This window comes from Perca fluviatilis, chromosome 16 (genome assembly GCF_010015445.1).
Source record: "Perca fluviatilis chromosome 16, GENO_Pfluv_1.0, whole genome shotgun sequence".
Lineage (NCBI taxonomy): Eukaryota > Metazoa > Chordata > Actinopteri > Perciformes > Percidae > Perca > Perca fluviatilis.
The window spans coordinates 23,909,226-23,935,481 of NC_053127.1; the positions used below are offsets into that span (position 1 = coordinate 23,909,226).

At 38.0% G+C, this 26,256-nt stretch overlaps 2 protein-coding genes across 7 annotated transcripts in view; one reads left to right on the forward strand and one right to left on the reverse strand.

The window, feature by feature from the left end:
- The window catches only part of gria3a (glutamate receptor, ionotropic, AMPA 3a), a 76,945-nt gene extending 67,693 nt beyond the window's left edge, over positions 1–9,252 (forward strand). Inside the window, exons 14-16 of one of the 4 annotated variants that reach the window (XM_039776985.1) lie at positions 5,441–5,555; positions 6,680–6,928; positions 7,802–9,252. In XM_039776985.1, coding sequence (XP_039632919.1) covers positions 5,441–5,555; positions 6,680–6,925 — 361 coding nt within the window. In that variant the 3' untranslated portion in view covers positions 6,926–6,928; positions 7,802–9,252. Of the gene's footprint in view, positions 1–5,440; positions 6,929–7,801 lie in introns of those variants that run through there. The other 3 variants (XR_005636392.1, XM_039776984.1, XM_039776986.1) reach the window with 3 other exon arrangements.
- Positions 9,253–11,338: 2,086 nt separating this feature from the next.
- Positions 11,339–26,256, reverse strand: part of thoc2 (THO complex 2) — a 28,297-nt gene continuing 13,379 nt past the window's right edge. The window contains exons 17-39 of one of the 3 annotated variants that reach the window (XM_039777236.1): positions 26,072–26,165; positions 25,038–25,118; positions 24,822–24,918; positions 23,662–23,779; positions 23,355–23,534; positions 23,041–23,205; positions 22,218–22,493; positions 21,818–21,959; positions 21,152–21,309; positions 20,538–20,666; positions 20,322–20,453; positions 20,014–20,198; positions 19,093–19,268; positions 18,636–18,738; positions 18,112–18,497; positions 17,108–17,166; positions 15,589–15,624; positions 13,375–13,506; positions 13,064–13,130; positions 12,823–12,968; positions 12,616–12,692; positions 12,281–12,327; positions 11,339–12,187 (exon numbers count right to left, since the gene is read on the reverse strand). In XM_039777236.1, the coding sequence (XP_039633170.1) occupies positions 12,300–12,327; positions 12,616–12,692; positions 12,823–12,968; positions 13,064–13,130; positions 13,375–13,506; positions 15,589–15,624; positions 17,108–17,166; positions 18,112–18,497; positions 18,636–18,738; positions 19,093–19,268; positions 20,014–20,198; positions 20,322–20,453; positions 20,538–20,666; positions 21,152–21,309; positions 21,818–21,959; positions 22,218–22,493; positions 23,041–23,205; positions 23,355–23,534; positions 23,662–23,779; positions 24,822–24,918; positions 25,038–25,118; positions 26,072–26,165 (2,967 nt within the window). In that variant the 3' untranslated portion in view covers positions 11,339–12,187; positions 12,281–12,299. Of the gene's footprint in view, positions 12,191–12,280; positions 12,328–12,615; positions 12,693–12,822; positions 12,969–13,063; positions 13,131–13,374; positions 13,507–15,588; positions 15,625–16,097; positions 17,167–18,111; positions 18,498–18,635; positions 18,739–19,092; positions 19,269–20,013; positions 20,199–20,321; positions 20,454–20,537; positions 20,667–21,151; positions 21,310–21,817; positions 21,960–22,217; positions 22,494–23,040; positions 23,206–23,354; positions 23,535–23,661; positions 23,780–24,821; positions 24,919–25,037; positions 25,119–26,071; positions 26,166–26,256 lie in introns of those variants that run through there. The other 2 variants (XM_039777234.1, XR_005636406.1) reach the window with 2 other exon arrangements.

Consider the following 26,256-nt stretch of genomic DNA (forward strand, 5'->3'; position numbering starts at 1 on the left):
TCACAGTATAGCATATTGAAAAGTCATAGTACAGTATGTCGATGTCGAAACATATAAGATTCAAAAACTCAATCTTCTGTCTTCCAGTGATTCTCTTATCCCTCCAAGCTATCTGACCTGAAACAAAAGTCATGTTTTTGGCATATTTGTCTCTTTCGCTTAGTTTATTGGCCCTAAAAAAATATGGGACCTGAACAATGAATCTTCTGTCTTCCAACATTTCTCTTATCACTCTAAGCTACCTGAACTGACTCCAAAGTCATGTTTTTGGCATATTTGTCTCTTTCATTTAGTATATTGGACCTCAAAACCTAAAAGATTTGAACACTAAACATTCTTTCTTCCAATCATTCTCTTATCACCCTACGTTATCGACCCTGAAAGAAGAGCTTATGATTTTGTCTTATTCATCTCTTTCACCTAGTTTATGTTTTGGATGTTGAAAAAGTGATAAAAAGTCAATGTATAGTACGTCAGGAAAAGTGATAAAAAAAAGTCATAGTATAGTATGTCGAAAAATACGATAAAGAAGTCACAGTATAGCATGTCGAATAAGTCATAGAATAGTATGTCGAAAAAAGTGAGGAGAGAGACTGACAGGAACACAACTTTTGTCTTTATTTATATTTAATATTCCTGTAATGTAGATCTAGAAACCAATAGCACCATACAGGATTTGAAGACTCAACCTTCTGTTTTCCAATATTTCGCTCATTACTCTAAGCTATCTGATCTGAGAGAACAGTTCAAGATTTTGGCATATTCATCTCTTTTATTTAGTATATTGGACCCCTTAACCTCAAACATGTAAGATTTGAATGCTCAACCTTCAGTCTTTAAATCATTGTCTTATCACCCTAAGATATCTGCCCTGAGATATTGATTTTGGCATATTTGTCTCTTTCACTTAGTTTATGTTTCGCATGTTGAAAAATTGATAAAAAGTTAATGTATAATACGTCAGGAAATGTGATAAAAAAGTCATTAGTATAGTATGTCGAAAAAAGTCATAGTAGAGTATGTCGGAAAAAAACGTCATGAAAAAGGACAGCCTGTACCAGGTATCAAACCTGGGTGTGAGTTTCCAGTAACTACTTGCTTGTAAAACAGTGGCAGCAGTGATCACCACTAAGCCAGCATGCCACCAAATAATTTATGTTGAAAACCACAATAGCACAGTATGTCGAATAAAAGCCATAAAAAAGTTACAGTATAGTATGTCGAAAAAAGTGATAAAAAAGTCATAGTATAGTATCTGAGGTTAACTGAAAGAGCCCTGGTAAACTTCCCATTGAAGAAGCCTGATAAAAGCCTAAACAATACCAGATATCAATATAATGACCTCACCGTGAGCACCAGAAAGCATTTGTGAAAATGTTGACATATAATTTGTGTGGATAAAGTAAACAAATGTAGGCATATCAGCGATTAGAAAAACCAGAAATGTTGAGGTTGTTTAAGGAGGGCTGTCAATGAAGGAATGCTTGTGGCTCTTGTCATTTGGAGGCTCACTGAGCCAAATGTATAAGTCCTATTGCTTAAGTATTGGCTGAAAGTAGACAAGTATATCTACATTTTGACGTATAAATGGTGTATGAGAAGTAAGAATTGTGGCCGTGAGAGCAAGTTAAAGAGAAAGTCTTAAGACGTTCTCTCTCCTCTGCACTGTAGCTGTGACATGGCCCACACTGAGCAGCTCTTAAAAATGCTGAAAAAGCCTGAAGAAGCACTAAACTTAAACAGTGATAACACAAAAACTGTAAAAGACATCAAAACGCCGAATCAGTTTCTAATAGCTGAAGGTTTTGTGAATAGTTAAAGTTTGAATGACATCTGTAGGTGAAAGTATGTGGGAGCAGTAGCATTTAGAAGTAGAAGAAGCCTGAAGAGGATTTAAAGATTGCTCCTTTCAATGTAAAATGTAAAAAGAAACAAGCTTAATATTTTAAAAACTATAAATGTTGAAGAAAATTCATTCACACAATAAGCAGACAACTCTTTTGAAGGTCTAATCCAATGGAAAACCTATTTCATATAGTCAGGAAAGTAATTTTTAAAGTTAGCCAGTTTTCAAAACCAGTAGTGTTAAAACGTGTCACGTATGCCGTCTGAGGATCTTTAGTCCTCGTGAGAATCAAGGCACTTCAGATCAGATGCATCTTTCTGCTTCCCTGGGAAAATGATGTGAAATCTGATTTGTCAACTGAATGCATAATTAACGAACCTTTGCATAATCAGTCTCCAGAGAGAAGGCAGAAGTGAGAGAAGACAGAGGCCGAGGTGTCTGATGTGAACTGCTATATCCAGTATGCTGGTGCTGGTAACGACTACTGACTACATGACAATAATGCATAGGTTTGTTTTTTCCTGGACGTGAGCTCCCTATTGACCTGAGCCATTAAAGTTCCATTTTTAGGATAACGATATGCAGAAGGAAACATTGAATTAGTTACAAATAAACGCAAAGGTTTTATTTGTCACATACACACTCATACAATATGTGCAGTGAAATGCAGGGTTGAAAGCCTTGCGTGCAAAAAGAATAATGATAAGAAAATAAGAATAAGAATACAAGGAATAAAAAGAATATAAACCCAAAGATTAAAGAACAAAAAATATATGTATACATGTATTGGCCAGATAGGTGGGCTACTAAAAAAACTAAATGTATGATAAAGATGTATTCAAATGTATTTATTCAAATGTAATTATGTTTTATTGTTTAATTAATATAAAAAGAAATATGTTTTTATGCAAAACTATATGAACTATCAAGCATGAACCATAGAAAACTGAAGGGATGAAGTTCTCTTGACAGATACATAAGCACATACGTATATACTGTATGGGACTTACTATCAATTGTAGGTTTTGCTCAGTGGGCCTGCGCTGTGACCCTTAATTAAACTAAAGAGTTCAGTTCCAGTGTCACTGCAACTCACAATCGACTTGTTTATGCTCGCTACATTGCCCATTTTTTTGCATCTGTTGTAATATGGTGCTGTAGAAATTCAGTTAGTGGCAGCACATTATTATTATTGCTAGTTTTTGCTTTAATTCAAGCTGTTTATTGCGTAAATGCTCTCAGATTACTGTAAATGTGAGTGAACCCAGGTCTGATAAATCACCTTTTCTATGCGTTTGAGTTCACTCTCTGTGGAGCTGTAAACTGCTATTACATCAGAGGTTTGGGACAGCTCACAGTGTTTTTCTCTTTGACAGTAAATGACAGGTGGAGTTATTCGGCAATTTAAACTGCAACGGGCAATGGAGCAAAAATACTTTAATACTGGGATATTATGTCCCTGGGACAAAGAAATTACAAACCCCGGCTGCTTAGAGACTCGGAAGGGGAACAGATGTACAGTTTTTTCTTTTTCTCTCTGTTACTGCCATTGAGTGTTTTTAACAAGTGGTCTTTTTCACCTCTGAAGTCGCTTTGATTTCTCTTTAAGGCTCCAGCAGGGATGACAGCATAGTATTTAGTGCTGTACTCTTTGAATTTAGATGTTAAATCTTTAATGACTAAATGTAATTTAGAGTATTTTCATCCACATACAATGATCTAATAACCACACATCAAAACGTGTCCTTCCAGCTGCTGCTATAATCTGTTTATATGCATAATATATAATATATACTGTATGTGGATTACATTCTGTTTTTATTTAGGTTTTTCAGATTAGAAAAGAAACAGGGAAATATTTAAGTGTTTCTAAACTGAACCTGGAAAGTGCTCATCAGTGTTATTATAAAGTCCATGGCCACCACCTGGTGGTGTGTCTGCGGTCTTTATCTGATGAGAGTGTTCCAGTTCACCCTTTTATCCTCTCAGAGCTGAAATGATGTAGCTATAATTTATAATAACAAGAGAAGAGGCAAGTCAGTAAAGTAGATCATCCTACCCACAATGCTGTGGGAAAGAGTAGACATTATAAGATGACAACTAATCATAATCTTTAACTAGCCATAGTTATTTTTATGTGACTAAAAGTTATTAAACTGAGGGAAACAAAGAGTATACATTTGACACAGAAACTATTTCTGTAGCCAAATTTGATTCTCTGTTCAGGGAGGTCAAAGGTCAGAGTCGATGACAGCCACTCCGTGGGTCACATGGAGACAACAACAAGTTATAAATCATTAGATGCTCTTCAATAATACCTTTAAAACGTGCTTTTAATTGCGATGGATACAGTACTCTTAAACAGAATTATTATGAAAAAGTGTTGCTTTTTAGCTGTAGGTCCCAAATAGAAGAAAACACTCCACTTAAAAGCTTTTTTTGTTTGCAATGTATCCTCATAGTGCCTCTAAAATGCATCATAAGAACCAAGAGATTACATCCACAATGTGTCATTGTCCAAACTATAGAATTACAGCATATTTACTAGCTTGATTTATAAAGTCTAACAAGCATTTAGTTTGTGTTCAAATCTCTCGCTCCTCTCTGCTCCTCTGCCAAGAAAAGTCAAAAAGCAGAATATGCAGTAATGTGACAGATAAGGCTGCACCAGAGGAATTTTAGTTTGTTGCTGCATTTCAATTCATGCATCTAAGTTTCTAGTTTTCAACAATCAAACAAAATCACCATAACTTTGCCTTTCAAAGAGCTCTGACTGGAATACATGACTGCACATCAGTCACTTAACATCATGCATGATTTCTTAATGTTTGTTTCTTTTGTATAAATAATCAGAAAACACAATTTGTATTCTATTCAACATACAAACAACACAGTGGTGAATACAATATATTTGATGGTGTTGGATTACAACGCTGATCTTTTTTCTGAAAGGAAATAAGCCTGGAAATCTATCAGTCAAGGAAATTGAACATAATGTCTTGCAAAACAAAACTCCAAAGTATGACTCCCCTCATTTGGGATTTGGTTCGGAAAAAAAGTGTCTTTAGAGACTTCTTGACCACATCTGGCTTGTAACTATTCAGTCACTCCTCGTTTCTCTGTGTGGGTGATTTTGTAAGACATTAGCCTCTAATAGCTGTTAATGAAATTGGACTGTTGTGTTTTGTCTGTTAGTCAAGAAAGGGTTCCTGTTAGATCCACCATCAAAAGGGCTGCCCATAGCAAAAAAAAAAAAAAAGTGCCCTCAGCAATTACTGCCTCTGTTTTCTTTCATTCTGTGAAAGCTATGCAGAAGCTGCTTTATTCTGCAAGTTCAAATCTTTTCTCTTCTTGTGATCAGTGTGTGCCGATTACTCAAAGCGATATAGGTGGGGTCTGGCATGCTAGGGTAGTCATGGATTATGAAAGGTCATATATTTCCACACATGTATATATATACTGTAGTGTTGCTTGCTATCTGTGATGTGTTGGCCAGGACCCTACTCTATCGCTTTGCACAGTATAAAGTAGTTTAAAGTTTAATAACATAAAATAACATAATAAAATGTTATTTATGTTATTTCCCACACGAAGAACTCCTGTAAACCTTGCAGTATTGAAACTCAGTGAACAAGGCATCTTAGACAAGCTGAAAAACAAATGGTGGTACGATAAGGGTGAATGTGGAACCAAGGACTCTGGAAGTAAGGTCAGTCGCTGCAGGTCTTTTTATACTGATTGAAAAATGCATTTTGACCTAACTGTTCATATGCAAACATCTAAAACATACATTCTCCCAGACATGTTCATCAGGATATGATATTTATATATCTGAATTCTTACACGTAGAAAACATTAAAAACTAGATTTACTTCACACATAGTCTATTTTCTTTACATTCTGAGCATAATTCATGAAATAAACATAACTCCATTACTAATGTATGTAGACAATATCAAGATTTGTAAAATTGCAGCATTATTCCACACTTTGATTCATACCATAAAATTATGAAAAGTTGAATCATAGAATTGAAACCATTATACTGCTATTTTGATATCCGAACCTTTATTGAAATTTAGTTTATCGTTGACGTTATTCATTTTTATGCAAACTGCATATATTAACTCCAATGTGACCAGCTAGTTTCACAAAGGCATTCTTATTCTGACAAAGTCCAAACTGACCTTTAAACACCACCTGAGCACAAAGTGGTCAAATGGTATTTAATAGTCACGTCTTATAGTGGAGTGTCAGAGTAAGGGTAAGGAACTTTTTTTTGCAACTTTAATTAATGTACTGCATTTAGGACTACAAACTGTCCCTAAGGTTTAGAATGCAAATGGTAATACTCACGTAAATTAATTTCAATATCACTGTTTGGTTTTTAATAGCAGCAAAATGGTTCAATTCACCCTCCACAGCTTACCACTTTGATTGTACAAATGCAATGTGTTGAAGCAGCTATGATAGTGAATTGAGGGTTAAATCTGTAGACCTGTACGACCACGACCGCCTTCCTCTAGACGTGACCATAAAGCAGGATAGATAGCAAATCTGTCTACATTCACCTTCCCAGCCCTAAGGGTAGAAAGAACTTGATAGGAGGAATTAGACACATATAAGTTATACCAATTTATCTCAGTTATTGGCTGAATTAGGCATCTATATCTCAAAGGGTTTTGTAGACACAATTAGCAGCCTCCTCTGAGTACCTGTTTAGTCACAGAGCAGTAGGATGTACATTGTGTTGGTGTGGGTGTACATGTTGTTTGTGGTCAGCCTCAGAGTGCCAGTTAAAAGAGTCTTAACGGTGGTCTTTACCTCCCCCAGGACAAGACAAGTGCATTAAGCCTAAGCAACGTGGCAGGAGTCTTCTATATTCTGGTCGGGGGGCTTGGCCTGGCTATGACTGTGGCTTTGATTGAGTTCTGCTATAAATCACGGCAAGAAACCAAAAGACTGAAGCTGGCAAAGAATGCTCAAAACTTTAAGCCAGCCCCTCCGGCAAACACCCAGAATTTTGCCACGTACCGTGAAGGCTACAACGTGTACGGGACAGAGAGTGTTAAGATCTAGAGGGTATGTCCTTTATTTTTGCTCCCATGTCTGTATCAGTTTAAACATAAAGAACACTGTCAAATATAACGAAATCTAGTGGAATACACTCATCTTTTAGCATTACCTTAATGTAAATATTCATTAATTTCAAGTATTTTTGTTGTTGTTCTGACTTGAAGTCTTTTCATTCAGTTGAATGAATGCTGAGAGGTCACCCCATGGTCAGCACATTAGCAGACTTCCCAGCATGCCTTGTTTGAGATTTAAAAACTGCAGAAATCCCACTGTTTAGTAGGAAAAGTTATTGTTTGTCTGACCATGATGAAGGTTAGTATTGAATTGAGTGCCTACCCCAGTACACTCATAATTCATCTGATTCTGACATCTGTCAGTGTGATTGAACATTGTTTATTGAGCTGAAAGGACCCATTTTATGCTCATTTTTAGTTCATACTTGTATTTTGGGTTTTTACTAGAACATGTTTACATTCTTTAATTTTCACTGTAGAAACACTTTTACATATATATATAGAATAGTTATGACATCACAACTGTATGGAAGTCCTGATGGCTCGTTTAAAGGCACAGTTTCTGAATACGGGCTGTGTGCAGTTCTCTGTGGAGTGGGCATTTTGATACTTTCACAGTAATTATATAGCACCTCAACCTGCTTTATAATAATAAAAAAATACATGGAAATCTCACTTTTTACAATATGGGACCTTAAATATCTAGAGTTTATTGAATTTGTTCTCTCAAGTTCAGCTAATTTAGCTCAGCTGGTTTTCTCACAAGATAACTTTGAACTAATTATTCAACTTAAGATATGAAAAATGAACAGTGTAGCGGCAGCTTTTTCATTTGATCCTCATCCTTTGCACATCTCTTCTGCAGCGGCGAAACGTGTTGATTCCCACTGGTGCATCTGGATGGAAACAGCCACTGTGTGTGACCCCGACACCCCAAGGCTGGCATCCTGGAGGCAACAGCCTTCTTTGTCATCAGCTTGGACACAAGCCTACAAGTCAACAAGTGCTCATTCTGCGTTGTGAGGCCCGTCACACTAACAGAGGGCAATGTCGCAACAGGACTTTTGCTTCTGGAAACATGAGATTTGCCTCTTGTAGTGCCTTATGGAGCATTTTAGCATCATAACAATGCAATTAAAATTGAATTCACTTGAAAAAGAAAATCTGTGGAACTATAGGGCAAAAACATTGCTTCATATGACAATTAGAACTGTTGTAATTTCCGTTTGTTTTCTATTTTTAAGAAGAAGAAGAAAAAAGCCATGATTTGCAATGGAAACATCCTGGAGTACTTATTAGGTCATTTGAATCCTTTACAGAAGTTTTTGTGGTGATATCTTAAGTTGGATAAATGTTATATTTAGTGAAGTAAAGTCATTTTCTTGTTTTACTATAAGACTACTTTTAGTTTCATAATATTTAGGATCAAGCATCAATCAATAGGGTTAAGCATCAATTAAAGTGACAAAATTGTACCCCATTTTTAACTCAGAAAATGTCAATAATGTGAAAGTAGAGGTCATCTGAAACTGCTTAGGTGGTGTTATTTTCAAAGCCTGTTGGACATCGTACACAACTGACTGTATTCACTTAGATGCTTGTTTTAAATCAACTGCCACTATTTGGAAACAAGACAAGTTTTTTTATGAGATGATGAAATGAGGTCCGCTTTTAATCACTTAGTGCCATATTGTTGAAATCAAAAGCATTATAAATCCTTTAGAGTCTCTGACAGTGACCCCTTTTTATGTGACAGCATATACAAATGGTTTAACTGAGCTTATGGTTTACACACTTTGTACACAGTTAGAAGCCGTTCTCATGTAAATGCAGTATCTGCAGCTGTGAATCTCGACATTTTTGGTTAATGATAACACACCATAGCTTCTTTGGTTGTGATAAGCTTTCTGTGTGTATGCATCATGCAGAAGGTACACTGTACATTGAGGAAAAGAGCTACAAATGAAATGTTTGTCTGTTTGTATAAGTGAACTTTTTATAAACTGAAGGAAAAAATGCTACAAACCATGTACGCCTACATTTGTTTAATATATCAAACTTTCTCATCCTTTACTCCCCAGATAAAGTGCATGTGAATTTGGTGATAGTTAAACCAAACTGAAACTCAAAATGGACCCTGGTTTAGTTTATAGTTCCATAACAACATTTGATCCAGTTTGGTTTTTATTTTTTCCAGTTCATTTGTAACAGTACCTCAACCATGGGAGTTGCATGTATGGACACATGAACCTCTGTGGAGAGGTCATGTACAAAGGATTTTATTACATTTCCTTAATAAAAGCAGGTTTATATTCATCTTTTGGACTTTTATCTTTTTTTACATGTAAAAAGAACCATGAACTGTCACTGAAGAAATGTATCTACTCTCATTTATTAATCAGAAGAATTTGTTCTGCTGCAAGTCTTATTACAGAGTTACTATAATAACGTCCACAGACAGGCTGTTGGGTTGGCAAACAGGACTTCTCTCTAGAAATAAAATCATCGTGAGTCAAGGTGTATGGAAGCCCATTTACACCAAAAAATAAGTGCAAAGTTAGACACGATCAAAATAAAATTACTCATGGTAAATCATAATTGTGACTTACTACGCCAAAATTATAAGGAGCACCGGACACGCACGTGGATACAGAGTGAGATCAGAAAAAAAATCTGTAAGAAAAAATCTGTTACTTTCATCCCCTTTAAACACAGGGCTTTCCCCGTCATGACGCACCGACAGTTTGGGAATTCAAGTTTCAAATATGAATACAGCAGCTTAAATATACGGCCAAGAGCAGATGATGACTCTTAAAGTGGAATTCACTTTTTTGGACATGGTGAAGATCCAGTGGTCACCATGTTTTACGTGTGCAATAGTGCATCACTTTATTTGTCATCACAATGATCCATACAAGAACCACCTGGACTTAAATACCACAGTAGTGCCATAAGTTAAATGAAAGTAGACTTTACAATGTGGTCCAATATTTTTGCATGTCACAACTTTGCTTATTTCTGAAGTTTAATTCTGTTGACTGTTTTACACTTTACACACAACTTACACAAAATAGTTGCTGTTTGATCTTCACATTGCTACATACACATAATCCTGGTAATGATCCCCTAATAAATTAGGAATTTAACCCGGACGTGCTAATGCATGGTGTTGACCATCACGGTCACATCCGCCTGTGTTATAATAAATGCGGAGCTCCAGGCGACACTTTTGCCTGACGCTTAAGAGTATATATCTATGCTCAAGAGGATGACCACGTTGCCCTGGTTACCTGGTGTTTTGGAGACAATTGGTTGGAACGGCTACTCATGACATAAGGGAGTTAGTTAATGGCAGAAAGATATGCCTGTTGATTTGCAGTATAAACTGTGTAGAATAATTCAAAAAAATGAAAGTTTGACATGCACATAAGCACAAATGTTTATTTTGCAAGTCTGGTGCTGGTTGCGCAAAATGAAATGTAACCGGATCTGCCCTGCATCATTTGCAGGTAGAGCAGATACCTAACCCCTTCAGAGTGATTTTCTTTTTCTCATGTCTAACTTTTCATCAATTTCTTCACATGGCATATATGGGTTTCCACGTTAGGAAAATAGTGTTCGTTAACACTTTATTATACAAGTCCAATCATTTCCTAAGACATTTTCTGAAACGAACTATGTGATTTGGTACAACTTGCAGGGAACATTCTGAGTGAGAATTTATAAGTAGGTGCGGATTTTCCGAGGAATTTTTCCCAAAAACTACTAAAATCCTAATGGCATATTAATAAAAAAAAAGAAACATTGATTATAGAAAGCTTTATTCTCAAACTTTGCCGAATTGTATGCTTGCCTATAGACGCATTTTACATTTGAATGCTTACCTGCTGAGTACTGACCTTAAGACTCTATAGGTTTTGCAAGCAACTAATTGGAATAAACTGGAAGGGCATCCATTGGTCCATCGTCCTTACAATTACCAAATAAGTTTTCGCCCCAGAAACTTCTCTGTGACTTACAGTCCACTTCTAGACATTTTTAGGAAACTTTGGGACCCATAAGAAAAAGTGTCACCCCTGTATCATCTTAGGGAACATCAGGAAGGTGAAGACAGCAGAAGTCATTTTGACCATTAAACAGTTGATTTAGAGTAAAGAGAGGGTTTCTTCTGGATTTAACTAAATCCACAATAAACGTTTTTGTCGAGTTAGGCCTGTAAGACTCATCAGCTAAATGTGTTTCAGTGTTCTGGGTCAACAGGCTATACTAAGAACTAAGACAATGTAAACCATCCAAACCGTTACAGGTACAAAGAGTTTCTACAGCTACTAAGTAACTATTTCGTGGATAACCAGCTGTTTGCGGAGAAGGAAAGAAAGAAAGGAAGGTAAGAGACAATATCAAAGTAACACACTAGGAAAACTATTATTTATTGTTTTTTGTTTTGTTTTTTTAAAAAGAAAAGCTTACACTCATTGAGTACAGCAGATAAAATCTCCAAAAATCATTTCGAAACAGTGGTATTTGGAGTACAGAGGTTCAGCATTTTTTTGTCTGATTTTTCTTTACAATTCTACATTTGAATCAAGATTGAACTGGCATTTTTATAAATTATGTAAAAACCTGATTAACACAAAAATCACAAAAGGACTGTAAGGGACACCGGAAAAAAAGAAGAAATAACATGATGTGAATTTCATGTTACCCTCTTTATTATTGTACACAATATACAAACTGGTCCTTTGTATCATTTTCCTCACAACCTAGTTTACTGTCTTACTCAGATTAAAAGGTGGAGATAAATAAATAAAAGTATCTAAGTATCTCAAAAGGATATGAGGTAAGTGAGTATGGAAAGCATGTTAACGCCAATGAAATGAGCAAAAAGCTAAGCCTGACAACGTACAAAAAATACAAAGTTTCAAGCATGAGATTATTGAATCCATGACCCTGTTACCACGAGATCATTTCATACAGTAACCACTTTTCTAATTAGAATAACATTTTGATAAGAGCAGCACATTGTGCCCATACTGAATAATAATAATAAAAAAAACATTTCAGCTGGTTTACTGTATACTGAAACCGAAAAATAATGAGGTGATCTGTAAGTTGAGATAACTACAGCTAACAACACTTGGGAGGGGACTTTACAGCAAAACAACACAGGCAGAAATGAGAGCACGGGTTAATAACATAGCACAGATGAAGTTGCAGATGTCTTGCAGATAAAAACAAAGCTTCTCCAGTTCTGCTGTGGATCAGAGGAGAGAAGGTACATGAAATACTGACCACAGGGATGTTGTATTGAGAGCCGTTTACAAAGAAGTTGAAAGTGCCTTACCTTCACCGATGAGGGCACATTATCTGTGCTTGTCAGAGGATTTATGAGTATGATTGTTAAGGGAAATGGTAAATTATTTGAAGACTAAAAGGCTGACAAGTACTGAATTATTGATCGTCAACAAACATCTGTTGTTGTCAGTGAACAGAGACAAACCTCGGAAAAAAAAAAGCTACTTCATCCCTGAGCCCAAAGCAGGTAACTCCAACTGATCTGGTGAAGCAGTGAAGTCAAAAAAACTACAATTTTGAAAGACCATACCTTTAAATATTTAAACTAAACGGCACAGATCACCCAGAATTTAGATTTAGGCATCACTCTACGTTTAAGGATATTGCTTTTTCTCTTCCTTTCCTCCGCTGCTGTCCCTCTTCTCTTTCTTTTCAGATTTCTCTTTGTCGTGTCTGGACTCCTGTGGCACAGCAACACAAAGAAGTATAAATTGAAAACATATCAGCAGACAACAAGTTCTTGAATTAAAGGCCATGCAAACAGATCAGGGCGGCGTGTGACACTGGTGGAAGGTGACAAGCTAAGTTGACCTTTTTTCCTCCGGAGGATGTTCGCTCAGGTTTCACAGACTCGGCCTTCTCTTTACTGGAAGATTTGGATCTTTTGCTCTTCTCTTTTTCAGCTGAAAGCGGGGAGTCACAGGAAGGACTCGCACTCTTGCTGTTTTTGGTGGAATCTGGGAAGAAAAGATTGAGTTTGTTTTTATATATTGTGTTTACACTGTACTTGCTAGGCGAATGGATACTTCAGATTTGTCAACAACGAACATACTCGTTCCATTCTCATCCTTTTTACGTTTGGACTCTTGGCTCGCCTCACGGTCATTGACAGCATGGTCCTAAAAGAGAAACACAACACACAGTACGTTAATGGTGGCAACAGCAAACCCTGACCACAGGATGTATGAAAATAAACGAACCTATCACTTGTTGCTACTCTTAGTCCAACTAATATGAACACTGGCCAACTTTAGAACAAGAGGTATATAAAAACGAAAAAAACTTCACATACATAAATTCACAAGCATGACCTTTCCAAAACCCATTTCACAATGTGCAGTGGTCTTTTTTATAAATACTGACTCTTTTCTTGTCTTTCCGATCCTTGTCTTCCTTCTTCTCTTTGGATCGGCCTTGTGTGTTGTCTGAATCTTTCTTCTCCATCTCTCTCTCTCTGCTCTTGGACCGGGAAACTGAATTGTAGTTGGCGTGGTGCTGCAAAGACAATTATATTTGAACAGAACGAGAAACAAATATTTGATTAATTTATATTAAATTTAATTAATTTATATCGAGTGTTACTATCACACAAAGTTATTGTGTTACAAATAAATAACCCACTTTGGTAACACGGGTCAAAACAACTACTGAAATTACTTGCATGTTGACCTAAACAGTTCAAATATTGACTGATTATATTTATATTTCACATATCTACAGTATTTCTAATACTGAGATTTGTAATACTTGGAAAAGGAACCAATGGGGTTGAAGCTGACAAAGCTTTACCAAATAAACTGACGCAAAAATAAAGCCTATTAAAGCACAAACTTTAACATAACGCTCACTGCAGTTCCATGTCTTCAAACTAATATTTTACAAATATCACAATGGTCTTTGACTCATGGCTCAAGCTGAAAATAACGCATAATATTCTTTAAGACTGTTGTCCATAATCTATTATAGTATATGTCATAACAGTGGGCAACACCTTAGTTCAAGTCCCCCTATTTCGCATTTATGAGCAGTATATAGACATTTCATAAATGGCTTATAACAAACTAAAATATTGTTGGAAATATTATTAATGAATATAAAGTGGAGGCTTGTGGATAAAAAGATAATTAATGACAACACATCTGTAATAACAACATTTCTTTATATAGTTTATGTTATTAGGGGGACTTTAAGTAAAGTGTTACCGTACAGGACATGTATACTACTTTTTGCAAAAAATGTGGGAATAAGTGATGTCTAACAATAAATATGGTCCTAAGCAGGCACATGCAGTTCAGTGAGTTGAGGTTTTTTTTAATAAGACATTTTAGTCACCTTGTAAATGTTACCGACAGTTTTCAAAGTATTCAACCCACTAGGACTTTAGTCATACAACACTGAACCGCAAAGACATTTACACTGACACTGATCAACAGTAGTGTACAGATGTGCAGAGATGATACAAACATATCCACATAGACTCAAGGCAAGAATCGCTGCCTCTTCTAAATATCATCTTGAAGGAAGAGAACACTAATGAAATGATTTGTTCTTAATTTAGGTCAGTTAACATGTATCTTACTTTTTTTGTTAATCAGTGTCAAAAAATCTAATTACATCCGATGTGATTCAATGTTGTGACGAACATAACCCGAAGAGACCCACAACGGTTTGGTGCTAATGATATACCTTTGTGTTTTTTTTTCCAAATTGGGTCTAAATTAACTGTAAAATATGCCAAAAGATGAACCTTAAAGCTAAGCTCCTCAATATTCTTTATCTTACAAATCAATCAAGTGCCTATGCGTAAAGTGAAAGGGGCTGTTTGTAGTGAAGACGCCACAGAGATTATCACCTAACTGCAGCCCTACGGAGCATGTTAGCTTTTTTTGGCTCATTGTTTTAGTTGCAATTTGGTGCCGCATGGATGAATCCATTACTACTGTCCTTTAAGGATGGGACAATATGCTTTAGTCCCAATTCGATTCTTTCACGATCCATGGGTATCGATTCGATTTGTATTGCGATTTATATTTATTGTGAATCTAGAAGTATTGCGATTCAATAGTATTAAGTACTGCGATATCTTTTCCTTCTTTAACAAAAACAAAAGTTGAATAATAAACTTCTAGAGACAATATATGAGACATTTCTAAAAACCAACTGTTTTCTAAAAAGAAAGCACATCACGTCAGTCAGTCTGACATTTATTTTGTTTGTAAAGAAGTACATTGCATTCTGCTTTCTGTCTGTTTTGCTGGAAATGGATATGCTGTAGTCGCCGTCAGCGGTACCGTATAAACAGAAACTATTTAGGGGATTCATTGGTAAAAAAATAAATAAATAGAAACTATTGATTCTAAGGAAAAGAATTGATTTTTAAAATTGTCGCAAAAGAAATTCACGATTTCCCCCTAACCCTTATTACATACTGTGAGAATATATTTAAAAAAAAATGGAGAGATGGAGACATCTCAAATGAGTTCTTTCCTGTTGTTAGCAGCTGAACACATTTTTGGCACCTTAACAAAGAAAACCGACAATGTGAGAGAAGGTACGAGTAGCAGAATCAGTTCAAACCTTGGATGTGGACTCCTTGGGTTCGTTGCTATTGTCCTGTAGGGATGAATGGAGATGACAGATGAGCTGGGAGGGGGTGGGGGGTTTGGAAGGAGGTTGTCAGACAGCAGTAGAGAGTTGGAAGAAGGGGTGGGGGTGTGGGGGGTGGGGAGTCGGGGCCGGCCGGACCAACAGCATACTTCTCCCTTGACCTCTGACCTTCAAGGACTAAGGCTTTGACAAGGTTATTACATAAAGGTGAGTTCATAAGCTCAACATCTGGAATGTCAATACTTAAAATAGAAAACCCTGAGCATATATGAAATAACTGCTCGTCATACGACTACAGACACGTCTGCAATATCAGGCTGCTTCATATAAAAGCCCTACAGCGCAGCTGGTATTCAATACATCTAAAGTGCAAGTGCTGTAAGTAATGTGTATGCCTGTGCCTGTGTGTGCAAGACAATTCAATCAATTATTATGTGCTTGACTGCATCCCTACATAGGTAACTGTTGCTGTCACTTACAGTTCAGGAATGGATAGGACACAGGGAGCCTATTTCTCTGGTGGAAGGGTAAAATAAAGACCTATCACAAGCTTCCAGGTTTGGGCAACGCTCCAGACGATTCAGGCTTCGCCCACTCTTTCCCTCACTCTCTCTCTTTGTAGGGGCGGGCTTACTTTCCTCTGGATTTTTGGCTGATTAAAAACTGTGACATTCACTTTCTCCGTTGATCTCGGTTGCTGGTGGCTTGCCAGGAGGTAGTGCGACTGTTGATGCCGATGGCTGGTACTTTGTGGGGATGGCGTTGTAGGGGCCGGCTGGTCTGACTGGACATGCACCGTGATGTGAAGGTGGCATGCAGGCCGTTTCAACAAACGGAGATAGAAGGGGGACTGATGACTCCGCTGCAGCAGAGGCGATCCTACAGCAGAGTGGTTTGCTGGACACCATCCGACTCAGACGTTGAGGGGAAAGTAAAATACTTCACATCACTTTAACCAGGATATCTTCTCAGCTTGCAAAAACGGAAAAAAAAAAATAATCTTGGAACACCATTTCAAGTAGTAAAACACAGCTCTCGGTGTTAAAAAAATAAATAAAAAAAATTGCCATTGGAGAAGGCGCAAGCTCTTGATTTGGCAAGCCATTTCACTTCACGTGGATATTATTCTCAAAAAATCCTCAATTTATATAGAAATGCTCAAAAAAAAAAAACATTTCTTCCAAAGGCACACTGACTGCTTTCATTAATATGAAAATAGATAAATATTTCAATATGAAAATACTCAATATACACAATATTCTCTTGGCTAAGTCTTTGAGGGGTTTTCTCCCAATTCTGCAAAACATTATGCTGATGTCCATGGAATGCTTTCCAACTCCCATGGATTTGGTTGGAATTTCCAGACGTCATGCCTGCATGTACGACAACACTCCTTGGTGATCTTCGGGGCTGCTGGAATGTGCAACGGCAGGGAACACTCCGGCAGACAGAGAAGAAACTGGCACTGCCATCCTCAAGCCATACTAACCTTAACAGACGAGGAGTGGGACGGAGAAGAGTGACTGTCGAGCTTTCGTCTTTTGTGATCTGTAAAGACAAGAAGAGGGAAATTTGGGTTTAATTGAGCTACACATTCAACCATCACCAAAAGCTTCCATTTATCCACTCATGACTGACAGACTTGTTGCAAGGGCCGAGAAAATTCCTACTCCTATTCATTTTGATGTATTAAATTAAATGTGTTAAAATAACAGATCATCGTCTTGTCCGAAACTTGTTCCTTTCTGGTCATCCTTTTTTGAAGTAATCTCTAATGCTCATGCTTATAACATCTCACCCTCTCCCTTGGTTGCTATTTTCGGTTGGTTTTCTGATACAACGGGATCTGCTCCCCCTGTTCATCTACAGAGGGTCATTGCCTTTTCCTCCTTGTTAGCTAGACGCTTGATTTTATTTAAATGGAAGGCTGCTACTCCTCCATCACACCACCACTGGATTAGGGACATTATGCAGAATGTTAAACTGAAAATAATAAATAAATCAGATGTACCCTCAACGGTTCCATCAACAGATTCCACAAAACCTGGGACCCTCTGATGAATTATGTGAACAATTTACCTGGTCTGGAACTGGAACTCTGAATGTTTAAACCTGCCCTTGGTCGATCTTGTCATAAGAAATGTTAGGTGCACTTGTTTTTTTTTTTAAATCTCCTGTCCGTCTGTTGTCTGTGACAAGTCTGTCAGGTTGATTTTAGGTTTGGTCTGTCTTTGTCTTCTTGGGATTGTTTTTCTATGATTATTTGTAAGATAGAGAATATGATTGTTTAATGTTATAATTGGAAATGTACAAATAAAGTGTTTTAAAAAAATAAAATAAAAATATCATCAGGATTTTTTAAATCCTAATTACATCCATGTGATTCAATATGTAAAACAAGAACCCAACAAAGTCCTAGGGGGTGGATACTTTTATAGACAGTGTATGTGGACTGACAGAGCAGTATTAAGAGAAAACCAGAAAGACTCGTACCCCTCTCCGATTCGGCTGACTCCGATCTGGGAACTGGTGACTTGAGGGACCCGGCCACAGCTCCTCTGTCTCCTTTCTCCTTGCTCTTGGACTCCTTGATGGCATCGCGATCCCTAGACGGCTCCATGGGCTCCCCGTTGCCGGCTTTGGCCTTGTCGTCTTTGCTGCTCTTCTCCTCAGCCTTCACTTTCTCCCTGTCTGCCTTGGGGGTCTTCTCCTTACCCTCACGTGCCACCCGCTCCTCCTTCCCTGCTCTCTCGTCTCTCTGCTTCTCCCGACGGTTCTCCGCCTTGGTCTCAGGAGTGCTGCCTGGTGTCTTTTCCTTTTTCTCTTTTTTCTCCTTCCCACTTTTCTCTTTGTCGTCTCGTTCTTTAATGGCTTTGGTGCTGCAAAGGGATGAATTGTTCATTTTCAAAATTCTTTATTCAAAAATGTTTTAAAATTTCACTAATCAGAGTTTTGATGCTTTTTTTAAAGCTTTGTTTGAGATAACTTTGTGTCATAGCAGCTCTTGGGATACCTACCTGTTAAGAGCACCGTTCCCATTGCTGGTGGTCACTTTGGCTGCTGCACTGTTGGCTTTGTTCACTGGCTTTGTGGTCCCCTGAGATTTATCCTTGCCCCGATCTGCATAATAAAAAACCAAGAACTGTATGAGCACAGGATTTATTAATATTACTGACCAGCATATTAGGATTTGTAGCACCAATGTTTAAGTTTCATGGCATTGAACCTATTGTTTATATTTTCAGGAGAATAATATTAGGGATAGACAACAGCTACAAAAAAAGCCTAAACCCATTTATCAGATATAAGAAAACAACAAATCAAAAACAGAATGATTCAGCAGTGGCAATGGCACTACAGATTAAAACAAAATCGAAACTAAATGTGGTACAATACTATATTGTATCTGGCTCCTTACTTGTGAACTAAATACAATTCTCATGTACAACAGTCTTGCTGCTTCCAATCACTCACCACCTTCCTCTGACGTCCCCTCCTCGGTCTTGCTTGTGCTGGTGGCAGGCTTGCCTGTGCTGCCTGGGCCGTTCTGTTGATTGGCAGGTGTGGCACTGCGTGCTGGCTGCTCTTTGTGGTGAAACTCATTCTCGGGGACCATATGCACCTTCTGGCCTTTCAACCGACCTGAATAACTGTAAGACGCATAAAGGGTTTGCACAAGGCAGAGACAAAACCTCAAAAGGAAAAAGTGTCACACATTGTACAAAACTTTAAAACCGAGACAGGAAAATTAAGTAATTGAGCCCAGCACAGCATTTGCTTGAAATTACAAACACCTGCATACTCTGTACTTTGCATACTATAAACAAACATAGCCACTGACACTCATAGATGGTGATCAGTATCTACTTAAGTACAGATCTCCACCAAGATAATGATTTGTCCCTGAATGTTTTTAGAAATACATGAGTTTCTCATCAAGCAGATGAGAAACAATGCAACTGCAAAATACTGTTGCTTAAAGACTCAATATTGCATTAGGAATCAGTGGACAAGATTATCCTTTAACAGGCACTTGATTAACACTGAAAGGCCAAATTACAGACAATATAGAAAAACCAACTGCCTTTCAAGTCCACTCTAGAGCTAAAAATATAACGCACTGGCCATCTTGCAAATTTTTTTATATCCCTATGTCAAAATAAAGCTCAAGCATCTGTGTTACAGTTACCACTTGCCACTCCTCGTTGTCTGAACAGGTATTTACAAAAAAAATTAAAATTTAGGTAATGCATACTATTCTTTTTTCTGGACTCCATCTTTCCACATTTTCCATTTTATTACCACAATAATATTTATTTATAATTTATTTATTTCCATAATATAGGTTAACTGTATGCTCCACAAAGAGCTGGACAGCACACAATGCTGTGTTACCCCATTGCTAAGGCATAGAGGTCTGGCCTCTTGTCCTTCTCCTCAAGGCAGATCTTGTGGACACGGCACTCCAGCGCTTGGCCCAGGTTTAGGACCTTAGGATAGCAGGGCAGGATCTTGGTGAGCACGATGAGAATATTCCGGATGTGGGTGTAATCTCCTGTCTCTAGGCAGTGAACCGAAGCCTGGATGGAGCAGAGACAGAGGACATAGTCATAGACAAATACACACCTTCCACAGAGCTCTGACTGCCATTATCTAGACAGAATTTTCAAGAAGAAAAACAATGATATGGAAGGATGGCTTACTTTAGTCAGCATGTAGTGCCATTTGTGCACCACATGCCTGAAGTTCTCATAATCCAGTTGATCTGCTTTGTTCCCGCCATCGAAGCCTGTGGCTCTGAAGATGGTCAGGAATCCTGGGTAATTGACGCACTCCTATGACCACACAATAAAAAGAGACAGATTAATTCCCAGCTCATCTTACATCAGAAAATTCTATCAATGTGAAAAGCTTAGCACCTTCTCATAGATTGCGCGGTCGCTGTGCCAACGGGTCACTGTCTCTAGCATGCAGGAGAGGAAGCGTCCGTAGCGGTGTGACTCATTCTCCGTACAGCTGGCCACAGTGTAAATGATGGCGGAGAACACCTGCAGAGTGACATAATGTAGTGCATTTGCTTAAATAACAAAGTATATTTCCAATTGCATATGGAAAAGGTATGCATACATTTTGCCAAATGATACGTCGAATATGTGATGCTCAATATCTCAAAGCTGCACTTATTTAGGAGTCTGTCTGACTGAATTTTACAAAAAAGGTCTTAACAGGCCAGCAGTTATAAAACTTCCCATTCAGGCTTTAATTTGATGGTGCACTTGAGTGGTTGTTGAAGCACCCAGTGGATTTTTGACACTTACATTTATACTTTAGTGTTATTTTAATGGAACTTTCTACTACTTCTGTTCTGCTGACTGGGCCAAATTAGGGCCTTCAATATCCCCTTTCATTAATCACATTATTAATGTTTATTCTTTTTCTTATAAATCACTGTAGCTTTAAGAAGACTGCAGTTCAAATGTAGTTTAATTAAAGTGTATGAGAGTCTGAGCATGTTTGTATACAAGTATCTTACCCTGTCATAGCACAGGAGGGTGCAGAAGTTGGGTGTCTTCTGCTGATGGACCAGCTCGACAAAACGGGCACAATACACAGCGTCGATGGAAGAGAAGATGCAGCGAGGGAACAGACAGAGCTGCAGGAACTTTGTTATTGTTTCGTTCTTTGTGGATTCTGTCAGTAAGCATTTAAAGTTATATTAGTAACAGAGACAGAATTAACATTTATACATTAGATTTACCTCAAATGATTTATTGATGCAGTGATTATTACAATGACCTGATCAGCTTTGTCGTGATGTACCCCTTTAGTACATTATACAATATGATGACTTTAGTACAGTCATAGTATTGTGTCTGGACTGAAACTGAATTTCTCTTTGCTTGTGTGTGTGTGTGTGTGTGTGTGTGTGTGTGTGTGTGTGTGTGTGTGTGTGTGTGTGTGTGTGTGTGTGTGTGAGAGAGTGAGTGAGAGAGAGAAAATCTGTAATATACTTCTGAAAGCTTAATTCCATTCATGTAGTGGCTGTATGCAAATGTTTTGGTCTAGAAATGCTATAAAGTTCTCAAAGATCAATCATGATCAAATGGATGCACTATTTACTTCTCTCAACAGAGAAGTCACAGCATTGTGGATGAATGTACATGTAAGATGTATCAATAGTGTAAGTTGGGATACTTACTTGCCAACAACCAGTTGTCTTTCTCAAGTTTGAGACGGTGTAGAACCCTTTGGACGTGCTCCAGCTGTTTCTTCTCCTCCTCCTGCAGTTTTTCTTGCAGGGCAGTGCAGCGTTCCTTTTCCTTCTTTTTCTTATTCAATGGCTACATTGGAAGGAAAAATATTCACATTGTGAAGACACACAACACCAACAGCAACCTATAATTGTACTCTTTTACATCTCTTATACAATCAGGCTTGCACTCCTTTGCATTAGCTGCTTTTTGTGATCTAAATGTACAGGGACTCTACTGCTGCAATTACTGTAAGTCACACTGCACAAATGCTTCAGTTTATTCTGAAATGGTCATGAGTGGTGGAAGTGTATGCTGTTTAGCAACAGCTGTGGAGCAACTACTCACTATCTCCGGGTTCTCCTCAATGGCCTTGATCTGGACCTTGAGCTTGTTGACCTCACGCTCGTAGGCAGAGTGTGGAACGGCCAGGTCATACATGGTGAGGGACCAGAAAGTGGCGTAGAACTGAGGGCGAAGATCGTCCCAGACCCTGGCTGGATGGAGGGACACTACAGCCTCATGCACTGGTGTCATCACCTGTTCACAGGCTGCCACGTACTTGTGTACCTTCTGCTGCTGCCGGTTGCCTTTCTCTGTTTTCTTCAGCTCATCGTACTTGGACTGTGTGAAGGGAGCATAAAGGGCTCTATTTTCTCCAAATCAAAAAAACTTTTTTTCCTCCCTTGATTTGAAATAGGTTCTTAGTGATACATTCATACAAATAGCACAAAAAGTGAGGCGAAATAAAATTTGGAAATTCAGTTATAGAGAGGCTACAATTAAGTAATGACCTAGTAACATAATTTTTTTTAATATAAAATGGGGCTTCACATTTTTAAACTTTTTGCTCCACATAAGGGATCAGCCTTGAGGCACTTGAAGGCAGTCTGTTTAGAAGAAAACTGCTGTCACTTGCTCCATTTTAGGTAGGAAAGTCAAAGTTAAGCAAGGCCAAACATGAGCTCACATTTTTAAAATGAGGAAGAAGAGGGAAAAGGCAGAATGGTCTAAACATCATTACACAATTCTAAAATAAAAATCTAACTGGCGTGAATCACCTGGCAAAATGTATACCTACCACTGTACTTATTATACAGACTAGAATCTCTGTCAGTAACAGAAATGTGACTTAATGCATATGGGGGTTCTGACGGAGTAGTCTACTCACCAAAATCTGATGGGCATACATTGGCCGAGACAGGAAGAAAGCAGCATCATGTGGAGTGTGGAACTGGTTACAAAGGATGTCAATGGAGGGAACCCGCTTAATGTAGTCTTCAGTGCTAAGGTTGGAGGCCAGAAAGCCACCAAACTGCAACAACGTGTCATGACACTGCAGGAATATAAATAATAATATCAGAGAAGAGAGAAAGAGATTTATCTTGTAGGAGCTATCTAGAGTGTAAATTCAGGGACATACAACAGTTTACTGCTAAAAAAAAAAAAAAAATCAATTAGATTATATTGAGGGAGGGTGCATACCTGGTCATAGAGGTGGCCAACAAGTTTAAGGTGTTTCTCTCCACCCTCTAAGAAAACCACACCATTTCGTTGCTGGGCCATGAGTAAACACAGAGGCAAGGCCAATTCATGGTCCAGCAGCGCATCCTTCAGACGCTGTGATGACTTCTTAGTGTTCCTGATCTGGCCGAAGTAGCCACCCTGTTGACAAAGTCACATCCATAATGAAAATTACCTGACCTGAAGTGCAGCTCTGCTCAAGGTAGTCATACATATCTTGCTCAAGAGACTGCATCAGGGAATGATAAGTGTACTTTAGTCTATATACCTCAGCTTTGAGTTGCTCCCCTCCGGTCATGGCCTCTAACTGCTCTGAGGTCATCTCATCTGTGATCTCAATGCCAGCCATTTTCTGCACCACCTCTTTCAGGATCAACAGGTCAAAACTGCCAGGAGAGGAGAGACGTATAAAGAATAGCACATTTAGACACATAAGACGCATAAGGAGTGAAGCAATAGTCAGGCATGGAAGAAAAAAATGCATTGTGCTCTTTTTAAAATAGAACTGCAGAATGTTCAACATCTCCTTAAAATGATTTTAAAATGTTTTATTTTCAACGTGTTTGTCTGCCCTAATGATATTCAAGGCAATGTGAATAATGTGACAAATAATGTGTGTCAAACCCAACGATTACTGTATTAAAAAGGTCCAATATGTAATATATTTACTGTAATAAATGCATCATCAGATATTAAGGACACATGCTAAGCTGAAATACTATCTTTTCTGACAACGATGCTAATGCCAGTATTTTTTCCTTTTGAAATTTCCGTTGCTGGACGGAATTTCTGTTTGTGTGTTGTTATCAACGGCCCAGTTTGACAGCCAGGCCGGGTTGCCAGATATACCTGTAAAAACATAAACCAAGCGCGCTACAGCTGTAACATTAGTACAGACATGAAAGCAGCAAACAAAGGAACGGGATCAACGGAGATGGATTCTAGCCGACATTAAAAAAAACACGGCATGTTTAACAGTTGCTTGACCAGAGACGTAACAAACCCAGGGTAAATAATAGAGATGTTCCGATACAGATACCAGTATCGGTATCGCCTCCGATACTGCCTAAAACGCTGGTATCGGGAAGTACTGGAGTTTATGCACCGATCCGATACCACATAATAAAGCCCTAAAGAAAATCTACGTTAAAGTATTTATTTATGTTCTTTTTCAGTTATAACTGACTGTCAAACTGGAGAATAATAACGACTCTTTCCAGTATTTTGAATTTGTACTGCAGTAACTACTTTAAACACTAGCTGTCAGTATTACATATTGCACCTTTAAGACCGATTTTGCAGAATAATGTGTAGTCACTCATAACTGTAGGTTGTAATGTGATTTGCAGTGATAACAAGGCCCCACTGGTGCTTGGACTCAGCATATCCTGTAAACCAGTCATCCTGTTGTCATTTGGAGCGGCTTACCTCTTTCCTGCTTTTAGCTGATTAGTGACATATTGAAGAAGGCCAGCCAACTCAATTGGGTATTTTCTGAACACGGCTCCACACAGGCTTGCCAGGCCTTGGTTGACAAGATGAACAGGTGTATGTTAGTTACTCATTAAAACATCAAACAGTTTCTCTCATTTTGCATGCAAATTAATGTTGCAACTGCTGTACAGTAACTGTGAAGCCACATACTCTGAAGCCATGAGGAGATGGTGGTGTCATCGTGTTTCATCTTCTCCTTCTCGGGATTTGCCAGAGCCTCAATGATGCAATCTGAAGACAAAGTTAAGTGAAACAACATAGAAAAAGTAAAGAAGCCTCCTTTACACTCACACCCTTCTCTTTCCAACAACACACTCATACACATGTTGTTAGTAGGGATGCAGCGATTAATCGGCAGAACATTGGTACCGGCAAACCTTGGTATCGACCAATAAGATGGCATTCGCCGATGTTTGTGTGTAGTTGTTTTTTAGGTCAGACTTGGGCAACAGTTCACTAGCATATGCACTACTGCAGCTGCTGGTTTGGAGAAGAAGCCACTGACAGGACACAACTAGAGCAGCAAAGATGAATCAATTAGTTGCCAGCTTTTCAATTAATTGCCAACTATTAATAAATAGATTAAAAAGAATTCTGATTCCAGTTTCCTAAATGTAAATATTTTCTAGTTTCTTCACTCCTCTGACAGTAAACTGAATATCTTTGCGTTGTAGACAAAAATTGACGGAGCAAGATCAGCGACATAAACCGTCACCAACAAGTGCAAGTTCAACAAAGCAGTTAAACTCCCAAAGGATAATATATAAATATTGTATTGCTTTTGAAATAGCTTTTACATTTACATTTAATTTATGTTTAACAAAATTTTGTTTTTGGGCTATGTAACGTAAGGACTGAGAGATTATTGTCACTGAGCAGGTAACATTAGTTGTATAGCAGGCTAAAAAGGTTTTTGAAGCAGTTATTTTTCATGGGAAAGGATATATTAAAAGGATGCTTTCCTTTTGCTTGCTTTATTTAGGTGGGCTCATTTAAACATAGTGTAATGAAAAGATGAATGACTTTAAGACAGGTCAGTTATTTTTTTAAATTAAGATTTTTTTGTCACAAAAGAACAACAAAACATCGGTATCGGCTAAATTCTTATTTTAAAACAGAATTTCTACGTTCAGTGCATCCCTAGTTGTTAGCTGACTGAATAAACAGGAAACAGTGTAGGATACAGGCCAAGACATCATAGTTGAGGGATGTGAGGTATTTCAAGGAGTCCACCACTGGAACGATTAGGTTGTCGTACCACTGGATCTGAGACAGCATCTGATGTACAACAATACAGAGGAGGGGTTAAATATCACCAACTAAACATTATAGCTGACCTGATACTACCAGTTCACTCCACTGAGTGGCC